General features: G+C 59.7%; 1 protein-coding gene across 1 annotated transcript; it reads right to left on the bottom strand.

Annotated features, from left to right (window-relative positions):
• Positions 1–264: 264 nt before the first annotated feature.
• CDHR2 (cadherin related family member 2) lies at positions 265–11,676 on the bottom strand. The gene is made up of 33 exons (XM_018073529.2): positions 11,632–11,676; positions 10,318–10,383; positions 9,816–9,874; positions 9,380–9,445; positions 9,145–9,287; positions 8,842–8,895; positions 8,538–8,627; positions 7,772–7,861; positions 7,316–7,438; positions 7,095–7,238; positions 6,877–6,952; positions 6,584–6,690; positions 6,280–6,510; positions 6,037–6,192; positions 5,647–5,811; positions 5,318–5,379; positions 4,984–5,224; positions 4,647–4,883; positions 4,328–4,397; positions 3,626–4,240; positions 3,296–3,367; positions 2,973–3,022; positions 2,709–2,860; positions 2,402–2,504; positions 2,238–2,326; positions 1,923–1,997; positions 1,732–1,809; positions 1,591–1,651; positions 1,358–1,482; positions 1,084–1,197; positions 829–906; positions 664–724; positions 265–453 (listed from the first exon to the last, which is right to left on the bottom strand). The coding sequence occupies exons 2-33, from the start codon at positions 10,356–10,358 to the stop codon at positions 334–336; spliced, it is 3,948 nt and encodes a 1,315-aa protein (XP_017929018.1). The 5' UTR covers positions 10,359–10,383; positions 11,632–11,676; the 3' UTR covers positions 265–333.

The following is an 11,676-nucleotide window of genomic DNA, read 5'->3' as shown; positions in this document are numbered from 1 at the left end:
GTAATAAAACCTTACACAAATCTCTGCATGGGGCTGCCTGCACCTCCCTCCCCTGGGGCTGAGAGGGGCCAGTGGGGCAACCTGGGGAAGGGTCCTGGGGACAGGAAGCCAGGCTGGCCCCCACAGTGCCCCTCTGGCATCAGCCTGGCACAAACCCAGCACTTCATGCCAGGAGAGATGACTTCAAGCTGACTGAGCCCCCAGGCAGATGGGCTGATGGCCACACAACACCATGACCTCTCTGGAACAGGTTTATTGCCAGACACTGAACACATCATCACCAAAGCAGCTGCCTGAGTCCCGCTCCAGCCCTGCTGCACCCTGTGAGCCCGCTCACAGGTCTGTGGTGGTGAAGGTGGTGTTGATGTACACTGCTTCGGTGGGCTCCTTCAGGTTCAGGGCAGCCACCAGCACCTCCTTGTCAGTGGGGGCTGTTGGCCGCACTTTGACCTGCTGCAGGAGGAGAGCATGGTCAGAGGGGATGGGGGACAGAGAGGGAGGAGAGGGACACTTGGCCTTCCCAGGAGCTGAGGGCTGTCAGGGGGATGCAGAGAAAGGGACACAAGGGGTCCATGAGCCTGGAGGCCACAGCAGAGAGAAGGGGATGCAGGTTGCTCTTGTCAGGACTCCCTGCTGAGCACTGGCAGCTCTTTGCACACCTACCTTGACCACAAAGTCATCATCTGCGGGTGCATTTACTGTGTTTTCATCCAGGGAATTCATGCTGTGGAGAGTGGAGGGTGGGGGTAGAAGAGGACCTAGGCACTGGAGAAGTCGGGGTGTAGGATGATGGCACTGTGGGCTTTGGGACTTGCCCACAGAGCTCACCTGGTCACAGAGATGGAGTCCTCATGGAAGCCCAGGTCGTGTGAGGGATCAAGTGGGTGGTTCAGTATGGGGTTGGCCCTGGTCAGGGATGGGTGGCAGGTGAGTGCTGTCCCGTGGGGCTCTGGGGCTTTGAGGTCAGCCCGGGCCAGCTGTGTCCCCCGGGCAGGGAGGGGTGTGACAGCGAGCCATGCAGGCTGCTGGGTGTGGGGACATGCCTGGGCTCTTCCCTCCTGCTACAGGGAGCCCCCCACTCACCCCTCAGCATTATACTGGTTGGTCCCAGGAATGCCGGCTCCCTGCTGTGCTGTGGCAGGATTGAACGTGGTGGCCACCTTCAGAGCCTTCATCGCACTCAGCTTCCTCTTGTAGCTGCAAAGCCCAGGGATGGGGTAGGTGAGAGGGGCAGGGGGGAGCTGAGCCATGGGATGGGGTGGGCAGGAGCAGGATGGAGGGTAGGGATGGGTCTGGGGGTGCCGGTGAGGATGGGGGTAGTGGGGGGAGGCAGGAGGAGGTGCAGGCAGTGCGGTACCTCCTGGTGGTGAGAACCAAGACGAGGGTCATGATGAGTATGAAGATGAGCAGGAATGCTGCCAACCCTGCAATGATGCCGATCAGCTCCGTCTCCCTGGTGGGGTTTGTCACCTCCCCGGGGCCCTGGCACAGAGCAAGGGTGAAGGCACAGTCCCAGGCAGTGGAGCCCCACTTCTAGCCCCACCTGGGGTTGGTGCCCTCTCCCCATGCCCCTTGCCCAGCCCCACTCACGATAACAGCAAGGCCCAGTTTCACCAGCTCAGCCAAGCCCAGTGGATCGGACTGAATGAGTCTGCCAAGGAAAGCGGAGGGATGAGCAGCTGGGCTGGGCCAGGCATGTGGCAATGCCTGTGCACAGCCCCCGGCACTCACGTGATCAGCTGGTTGATATCCAGGGCAGTGCCATTGCTGTACACGAAGTACGCCTCTATCACTGACTTGCCTTCCACCCTGCAGGATAACAGAGATGGGGGAGTGGGGTGCCAGGGTGCAGGGCATGGTGCCCTACCCCAGGGTGACCCCCCAAATGCCACCACAGTGTCTTTTTCCCCACCACCACTCACCTGGTGTCACGGGTGCTCTCCATGGTTCGGATCGCCACCACATAAACTGCTGCTTTGGTCACGCTGGTCAGGGCCCTAGGAACAGGAGACATAGGGGGAAGCTGGGCCAGGTGGCCTGATGTTCCACTTGCGGGCATGGGAAGCAGCTGGACCCCCTGCAGCCCCCTCCTCTGGTGGGAACCTGCCTGCCCCATCCCCTTCACAGTCCGTGAAGCTGGGAGACACAACCAGTGGGCCCTGGCCTGAATATCCATGAAAATCCATGTTCCCTGCTGCACAGCCGTGCACCCCTGGCCCCAGCCTGGCACCCCTTACAATTTGATACTTTCGGAGTTACTCTGGACTTCTTCCACCGTTGACGAGAACTGGAGGCGAACGCGGTAGGAATTGTCCACTGTGAAGATCTGTGTGTGGAGAGCGGGGGTGAGCGGGGCTGGGCAGGGCGCAGGGTGTCCCAGGGTGTGAGGGGGTGAACTCACATTCAGCACAGTCTGTGCTGAGTGCACCGGTGCCTCGCCGTCCCGAGCCTCCACCGTCACCTGGTACTGCCCCTTCAGCGACTCATCGAGGTTGCTGGCCACCCTGTGAGGACAGGGACATCGGCAGTCCCACTGGGCTGCACAAGTTGTCCCTGTGATGGCACTGCCATCCTTCAAGCTCCATCCTGCCTCCATGTCCAGAGCAGGACCGCAGGATGGCTTTGTCCCCTTTCCAGCCTGTGCTGGCCCTGCAGCAGGCAGGAGCTCAGCCACATCTCCCCACCCGAGCCCAGACCCATGGCCTCACTTGATGCTCCCGATGTAAACCCCCTGGTCGAGCACTGCGTCCACCGTGAAGAGGTTTTCAAAGGGCCGGCTGACCCCGTTGTCCTCCAAGAGCACCACGCTGACAATTGAGAAGGTGATGGCTCCCCCCAGCCCTGAGTCAGCGTCTGTGGCCTGCAGGGACAGAGTGTGGCAGGAGCATGGGTGGGAATGGCCACCACCTGCCCCCAGTGGGGATAGGTAAGCAAGGCTCAACAGACTGACAGACATGCAGGCAGCTCCTCACCTTCACGGTAGCCACTTGCAGGCCCACAGGGGAGATTTCAGGAACAACCACTGCCAGAGACAGAGAGGGATGGTGCAGTCATGCTGGTGTGAAGCCAGACTTGCTGCAGACCCCATGCCCACACAGCCCCGGGGCTCCAAGCACTCCCCAGTACCCTTGACCCCACAGCCTTCATGGAAAACACTGAGTAATCCCAGCCTGGTCCCTGCACCGCTCACAGCCCTGCCCCAGGCTGGGGGAAGGTCCTTGCTGCCAGTGAGTGTGGCAGAGCATGTGTGGGTGCAGTGAGTAGCCCATGGGATGAACCACCCCTGACTGCTCACCAAAGGTCTCTGAGATGGCCTGGAAGACCGGTGCGTTGTCATTCACATCAGCAATGAGGATCCTCAGGGTTTCTGCAAATGTCCCAAAAGCAGAGCCCCAATCACCAACAGCCCTGCAGCACCCTCCTCTGCTTTCCTCAGGAGCCCTTAACTCCCAGCAGGCTCAGGTTCCTGCAGCAGGAATCAAGAGAGCTGGGGACACTCTCCCCCATCACCAAACTGTCCAGCTCCTGTCCTTCTCCCCACAGCTTCTCCTGGGAGGTGGGAGAGGCAGGTCCCACCACCCACCATTCCCAGTGGTGGTGGAAGGAGCAGGGAAGGGGGCCCTACCGTTCTGGCTGTAGCGGTTGCCCTTCTCAGTGTACAGGTCCTCAGCCCGCAGTGTGAGCAGGACTCTGTCACACACCTCGTAATCGATGTCCGAGCTGTTCACCAGCAGTGAGCCATTGGGTGCCAGCACAAACCAGTCCCTGCACACATCCCCAGCACTGCTGTCACCCTTGAAGCAGGCGACTGCCAGCCCCTCGAAGACCAGTGAGTGGTTGGTGTCTGGGTCGGAGGCGTTCAGCGTGTGGACCACACCCTGCTGCGTCCCGTTCTCGGACACGGTCACGTCCTGTAGTGAGTCTGGCAGGACGGTGGGGGACTCGTCATTGACGTCTAGGATGTGGACCACCACCGAGACGTTGGCCTTGTCTCCTACGTTGTCTGCAGCCGTGTTCTCTGCCACTACTTCCAAGGAGAAGAACTTCTGCTGCAAGGTGTCATAGTCCAGGGGCACGTCAGGGTCTACGGACAGATCGCCGCTGTAGTTCCCTGGCCCCAGGCGGGATGAGCGGATCAAGAAGTTGCTGGAGCCACTGGTCCTCTCAAGTAGGAATGAAATGCGGGAATTGATCTCTGTCCGGTCGGCATCTGTGGCATTCACCTCACCCACGGAGGACCCTGAAGGTGGAGACAGACACTCAGTGGGCAGCAGGCACTGACTCAGGGCCACCACTGGTCCCACAAGCCTGGCCATACAACTTTTACCTGGAGAGTCTTCAAAGACTGAGAACTCATAGGACTGGTTGAGGAACATGGGAACGTTGTCATTCAGGTCCTGCAGGAAAAAACCCTGGTTGTAGCCCTTTCAGGAAACACAGTTCCCCACAGCAGGCTGGGGACAGGAGTGTAGGCACCTGCCCACCCACAGGCAGGAGCTACACAAGCCCTCTACTGCCTCCCTGCATCAACTATTCACTCTTCCCGCACAGAAAGCCTGGGGACACGGTGCCTCTGCCCTGCCCATCCGTCTCAGTTCCAAGCCCCAGCCTGCCCCAGCATGTCCCTGCTTGTGCCCAGGGCTCACCCCCACAGTGATGGTGACGTTCACTGAGGTGCTCTGCTCCGGCACACCGTGGTCATACACCTCCACCGTTACCACCATCTGTCCCCGCTCGTCTTCCACAGCCTCGCGGTCCAGCGGCTCCTTGCTGTGCATCTCACCTGTGTCTGCATCGATGGTAAAGTTGTTGCTGAACGGTCCTGTCAAGATCCTGAAGCCCAATTCGCTGTTGGGGTTGCCAGGCTCATCGTTGTCAATGGCCTGAAAAGGTCACCGGTTGGAATGGGGTTCTTGGACACCTTGGGGACAGTCCCTCCTCTCCGACAGCCATGTCAGCCCCTCCACCTCTACTGATAAATACCTGGATCTGTGTACTGATGTTCTGCCCCTCTTCCACTGAGATGAAGTAGGAGCCGATGATAACGGGCGCCATGTCATTGATATCCAGCAAGGTGATCTCCAGCAACGTAGTGCCCACCTGGCCGCCCCCATCCCTGGCCTGGAGGGTGGCATAGTAGACAGAGCGAGTCTCCCGGTCCAGCAACTTCCCATCCTTCACCAGCAGTGTCCCAGTCATGGTGTCCACCGTGAAGATTTTAAGGCTATGGCATACACAGAGCCATCACCGGGGCTCAGGCCTGAAGCCCCCTCGCCAGGATGATGCCCCAGTCATGGCTGGCTGTGCCCTTACGTACATGTCGTCCGGGAGCAGCCGATAGGTGATCTGACCCCACACACCACTGTCTGGATCGTAGGCCTAAAAGACAGAAGACTGACTGACCATTTGGTCAATCTCTTTCAGCTCCCAGAGGAGTGTTGAGTCTGAGACAACGACTGCTGGAAGTGAGCACCCCAAAAATGCAGCCCTGATAGGCAAGAGGTCCCACACCCTGTGTGCCTGCTGGCACTGACTCCTTCCTGTGTGCATGGAGAGACCAGTGCCCTCAGTGCAAGCTGCACTAGAATTGCCCAGGGCCCTGCTTTGGGGCTGTAAGCTGTGTCTGCTCCCTGCCCAGCTGCTGACCGTGATGGTTGAGATGATGGTGCCTTCAGGGCTGTGCTCCATCACGCTCAGGTTGTAGGTGCTCTGGGGGAACTCAGGGATGTGGTCATTGGTGTCAATAAGGTCGATGGTCACGTTGGCCGTGGAGCAGCAGTCTGTGGGGTTCCCCGTGTCATTAGCAATGATCTGCAGGATTGAGAAGGCACTGTGTCTCACATGGGTCCCCAAACATTACAGAGAGACCTGTCACACTCCAGTCCAGCTGCCCCGCACCAAACAAGCTGCCAGGGCAGAGCCATGTTCTGCTTTGACTCCTGAACCCTGCAGGAGAAGGGCTATGTCCACTCTGTGCCCTGGCATTTGCAGGGAGCAGGAACTGCCTCCATGACAAGCCAGACCTACAAGTCCCACCTGCACCACCATGACATGGCTTATCTCGTAGTCCACTAAGGATGGGTCGTGCACCAGGATCTGGACCTCCCCTGTGCCCACGATCATTTCAGGGGACACATCGAAGGCGCTGGCATTTGGACCCTGCAGGCTCAGCTTAAAACTGCTGTTGATGCCCTGCCAGGGAGAGACAGGAGTGAGGGTGGGTGGTGCAGCCAGGAAAGACACCTGCACCCTGGCCCAGCCCCATGGACAGGGTCCTACCTTATCTGGGTCATGGGCAACAATGCTGAGGTTGGACACAGGCAGCCTGGTGGAGGAGTGCTCTATGATGCTGCCTCTGAAGTTGTCCTGGACACTGGCAGAGAAGTTGCAGCTGGAGAGGGAGCAGCTGTAGAACTGGGGCTTGTTGTCATTGATATCAGTCACTGTGACTGTCACCAGGGTACTGGTCTGGGCCACCTTGCCGTAGATGTCCAGATTCTTCTCACGTGCCTGGGCAAGAGGAGAGAGTGGGTTGAAGGGGCCCAGGGAAAGGATGGGTTTCCCCTTGCTGCCTCCTACTTACCGTGACGTTCAGCAGCACTTCCTCACTTGGCAGCTGCTCCCGGTCCAGGGGCTCACTCACAGTGATGGTGCCCGTTGTGGCATTGATAGCAAAGGGGACACTGGAATCTGGGACACAGGAACCAGTGGCAGCCACTCGGAAAGGCAGGCGTGGCCCTCTCTCTCTGACAGCAGGGCAGACTGGCAGCGCCTGGGTGCCCAGAACCAGTCTCCTTGCTGCCTGACCACCCCTCCTGCCCATCCCACCTTGCCACTGCTCATCACCTGCCCATCCCATCATGCCCCATCACTCACTGATGATGCTGTAGAAGATTTCATCATTCACCCCTGTGTCTCTGTCCAAGGCGGTGACGGCCAGCACAATGGTGCCCTGTGGGGACATGGCCATCAGGGCAGGACCTATGACATCTCCAGCTGCCCCCATGCCTGGTGGCCCAGACCCCTAAGGGTGTCAGAGCCCCCAGGGAGGGCCAGGGGCAGAGACATGACATTGGGGCAGGCATGCTCCTGACCAGGGGGCAGTTCTCAGGCACAGAGCCTGAGTAGGGCTCGTTGAGGAACCGCGGGTCCAGGTTGGGCACGTCTTCAATGGTCAGGGACAGATAGGTGAAGCTCTGCTGGACGATCCAATTGTTGTGCAGTAATCCCCCGCCATCCTGGGGAGCAGAGCACCTGTAAGTCCCAAAGCCCCCTTACCTAGCAGCCCTGTACCCCTGGCCCAGCTGGTCCCCACCTCAGCACGAATCTTGATCTGGTAGAAGGTGTTCTTGGCATAGTCCAGTGAACCATTGAGCACCACACTCCCATTGGGCAGGATGTAGAAGAGCTGGCGATTCTCCGTGCTGTCTGGGATCACCTGGGCATGGGACATCACCCTGTGTCACCAAGGCAGGGAGCAGACGTGCGCCAGCAGAGATGGGGGCTCAACCTCCATACTTCTGCCAGGCTTGACCCCCTACCACCTGGCTCATCCCCAGCCTGCAAATTCAGCACCTTGCACTGGTTGTCCAGTGGGTGCAGAGCCAGACACACAACCTGGTCCTAACCTGAGACCCTCCTGCTCCCCCAGGGACATGGAGCTGCCCTGGTTGGGTCCCCCAACACCTCAACCCCAAGGGGGTGGCCCAGGGGTGGCCCAGCAGTGGGGTTTGGGTCTGGCATGCCCTACCCCACAGTGCACTGTGCTCACCTCCTCGATGCTGTAGCTGACTCTGGAGGCGTTCCCAGTGTCGCTGTCATTGGCAAACACGTTGTAGATGATGCTGTGCAGTGTTGAGTTCTGGGCACACAGGGGAGTGATGGTGAGAGAGCAGGGAGAGTGATGCTGGGCCCAGTCCCTGCCAGCCCTGCTCTGGAGTGCTCTGACCCAACAGGGCTGCAGGCGCTGCCCAGTGCCATGGGACACACAAGGACAAGATGCTGCCCTTGCTCAAGCTGGGCAGAGGCTGGATCCTCCTGCCACCCTCCTTGGGGCTCCTTGGGAGCAGGGGCTGCACCCCAGTCCTCGAATTGCCAGACAGGGCCAGACTCAGCCCCACACCCCATCTGCACCCTGATCCAATGTCACCCTGTCCTGGGATGAGAGTCAGCTTGGGCACACCCTGATTGGAAGCTGCAAGGGCAGAGTCCCAGACATGTGTCAGCGCCTCAGGGTGACACAGAAGCACTCACAGGGAATTGCCCCAGCATGGAGCACTCCCAGGTGCTGGCTGCACCATCGCCCCACGCCCAGGCACACCATCACCAAATGCCCAGGTGTGGGGTCACAGGGTTCCTGGTGCACTGTTACACCCAGGTGTGGGGTCACAGGGTTCCTGGTGCACTGTTACACCCAGGTGTGGGGTCACACAGCTACCAGCACACTGTTGTCCCAGTGCTGGCACACCCATCCCACAGGAGCCACCCAGCACCCCTGCCCTCCTGCCTGTGGGAGTCAGGAGGTCCCAGGAAGGTACCTCGGGGATGAAGGCGTTATACGGCACGTTCCAGAAGACCGGGGCATTGTCATTACGGTCCTCCACGATGATGGGGAGTATTTGGGAGACCTATCGGGTATCAGAGAGGACATAGGATGGGTATGGGAGATGGTGGCCAGCAGAGCTTCATGCAGTTCTGGCACCCTATGCCCACCCTGGCTCTGAAGCCAGCCAGCATCACCCACCCACTTCTAGTCCCCTTCCCACTGAGCCTTGTCTGTGGCCCTGTTGAGACCCTGCTCCCCTCCCACTGCAGACACTTAGCCCATGCCCCAGCACTTACCTCATTATTTACACCGTCAGACACTGTGGCAGTGATGGTGAGCCTGGCCTTGAGCTGAGGGGACACAAGGCAGGACTCGGTCAGGGCCAGGTGAAGCTCAATCCCTGGACGGCTAAGCCCCAACCTCTGTGTAGGATGTTCCTCCCAGACAACTCTCCCCCCAGGAGCTGGGTTTCGGGGCCAGGGAGTGACACACGGTACTGCCATGAGCAGCTCTCCCACAGGATTCATGGCTCTGCCCTCTGTCCCCGTCACCCCAAACCCCCAGTCAGGCAGGGACATCTGTCCCATCTCTGCCCACACCTCGCGGTCCAGGGAATTCCTCAGCGTCACGTTGCCTGAACTGGGATCGACAGAGAAGTAGAAGGAATCTGTCCCTCTGATTCCATAGGTGAGGATGTCGTCCTTGTCTAGGTCATAAGCCTTCAGCTGGAAAGCAAACTGGTCTGGGGGCACAGGCAGTGTCAGCTCCTGTCTGAGGAACCCCCCAGCCGCTCCTCCTGCAATCCAGGGCCTTCCTGAGACTGCCCCTACTCACCCAACTCCAGGTCCTCAGGCACGTAAACGAGGCTCATGTTGAAGATGGGGACTGTGTTGCCTGAAACTACAAGGAGTAGGAGCTCTGCCAGCAGCCCCACATCTGGCAGCACCTACTTATCTCCAGCCCCAGCTCCTGGCCATGGTTTGGGTCTCCAGGGAAGGCAGGGGAACCCACCACCCCTCATCTCCTTGTGCTCCTCCCACACCTCCAGACCACGCTTGTCTTCCAGCTGCAGCTCCCATGCTGGATGTTCTCCCCACTGCCCACCCCTACCCTGTCCCAGGGCAACAAAGTTACACTTGGTTCTTCAGTGGGGTGAACAGCTGTTTTGGGGTCCCAGCTGCTCTCAGAGAATTCAGAAGGAATGTTGGGGGCTGAAAGCAGCTCCATGACCCCCTGCCCACCCATGCCAGATGCCAAGAAGAGTCCTTACCTGTTGCCAGGAGGAAGGGGAGCAGTACCAGCGAGTGCCATCCCATCCTGCCAGGAATCCTGTGGGCACACAACAGAGAACAAGCGGCTGAGGGCTGCCCCCCCAGATCCCTCCTGGGGAGCAGCCATTGGGGCAGGAGGGGTGTTGGTGGGGACAGTCCCTCTGCTGAGCTGGGCTGGTGATCAAGCACCAGGCTCCATCCCACACCCCTGGGCACAGGCTCCCTGGGGACACGGAACGGGGGCACAGGATTGACCTCCAAGTACTGGGGACCGTGAGTGTGCCTGGGGACTCCAGGAGCCTCCTGGCTGGAGGCTCCATAGCTCACGCCCAACGTGGCTGCCCCAAGCAGTGCTGGGAGTCCAAGAGCAACCTGTGGCACCACTGTGGGGTCTCCCTCCTTGTGCCATGGGCTGTGGGCAGCCCCACAGCCAACAGACATGCCCTCCCCCCCCCACAATGGGCCGTGATGCCTGTAGGGGCTGGGGCTGTCATCCCTTACCTGTGGCCCTGTCGCTGGGGATGTTGCCTCTGCACTTGCATCCTGACGCTGCCAGACCTTTGCCTCCTGCAGTAAACACATTCGCCAATCATTAACTGCAATTAAGGGGTGAGAAATCCCTCTCTCATCTTCCTTATTCCTTGTGGTCATCCTGCCGTTCCCACTCAGCCCAGCCCCACGCTCAATTCCCATCACCAGCCCCCCAGGTCCCCATACTGGGTGATGTCCCTCAGGATTCAGACACTTCAACCTGTGCCCATGGGACTCTGGCTCCCAGAAGGGGTGCAGAGCCTGCAGGGATGCAGAGGGATCCCAAAGCACACCAGGAGACCAAAGAGAGGCTGGGGAAATGCCCTGCGTGCCCATGTCCCTGGGCTGGGGACACCTGGGTCCCACCGGGACAAGGGGTGGGCACCAAACCTGTGGTGTGGCCACTGGGGCGGGTGCCTGGGGCCCTCTGCACCCCCCTGCCACCCACTCCCCTCCCCAGGGGCTTGGCCAAGCCTCCCTGACCTACTTCAGACCTGCTGGGGACAAGGACAGATTGTCCAGCTCTGCTCAGGCAGAAGAGGGCTGGGAGGTGGTGCGGGGGGGCACGGCCAGCCCTGGGCCTGCTGGACCTCTGCCTCCATGGCCCTGGGCCCCTTTACCCCTATTCCCTGGGAAAACCCACAGGGTCTGGATGCTGAAGAAGCTCTGGGGTTGCCCCAGACACAGCCTGCTCTAAGGTCCCCATATCACCCCACACCTGGGTCAGGGAGCCCTCAGAGAAGAGGCTACAGGGACCAGACTGTGACACCACCCCCAGCAAACCTCTCCAGAGCTGGTCCAGCATTGCCCCAGGCCCTGCAAAGGCTGCCCCAGAACACCCCCACAGACTCCCCAACCCCAAGGCTAGCCCAGGATGCCCCTTCTGAGACTCCCGGGGCTGGTGCTGGACAACCCTCTGAAAACCGGCCCTGGCTGCCCCGGGACACTTCTATATCTCCCAGGGCTGTCCCGGGACATCTACAACTTCCTGAAAGGAGGTCGTAGCCAGGTGGAGGGCGGCCTTTTCTCCGAGACAACCAGCGACAGGATGAGAAGACATAGTCTCAAGCTGTGCCAGGGAAGGTTTAGGTTGGACACCGGGAGGAATTTTTCCACAGAAGGGGTGATTAGACATTGGAATGCGCTGCCCAGGGAGGTGGTAGAGTCACCATCCCTGGAGGTGTTCTAGGAATGACTGAATGTGTCACTCAGCGCCCTAGTCTACTTGACACGGTGGTGTTCGGTCATAGGTTGGACTCGATGATCTCAGAGGTCTTTTCCAACCTAATTGACTCCGTGATTCTGTGATTTCTGTGATCTTCTCCAGCA

Source organism: Manacus vitellinus, unplaced genomic scaffold (genome assembly GCF_001715985.3).
Source record: "Manacus vitellinus isolate BGI_N305 unplaced genomic scaffold, ASM171598v3 scaffold_25_pilon, whole genome shotgun sequence".
NCBI lineage: Eukaryota > Metazoa > Chordata > Aves > Passeriformes > Pipridae > Manacus > Manacus vitellinus.
Note: the sequence above shows the minus strand (reverse complement) of the source record. Positions and strands in the feature narration are given on the sequence as shown.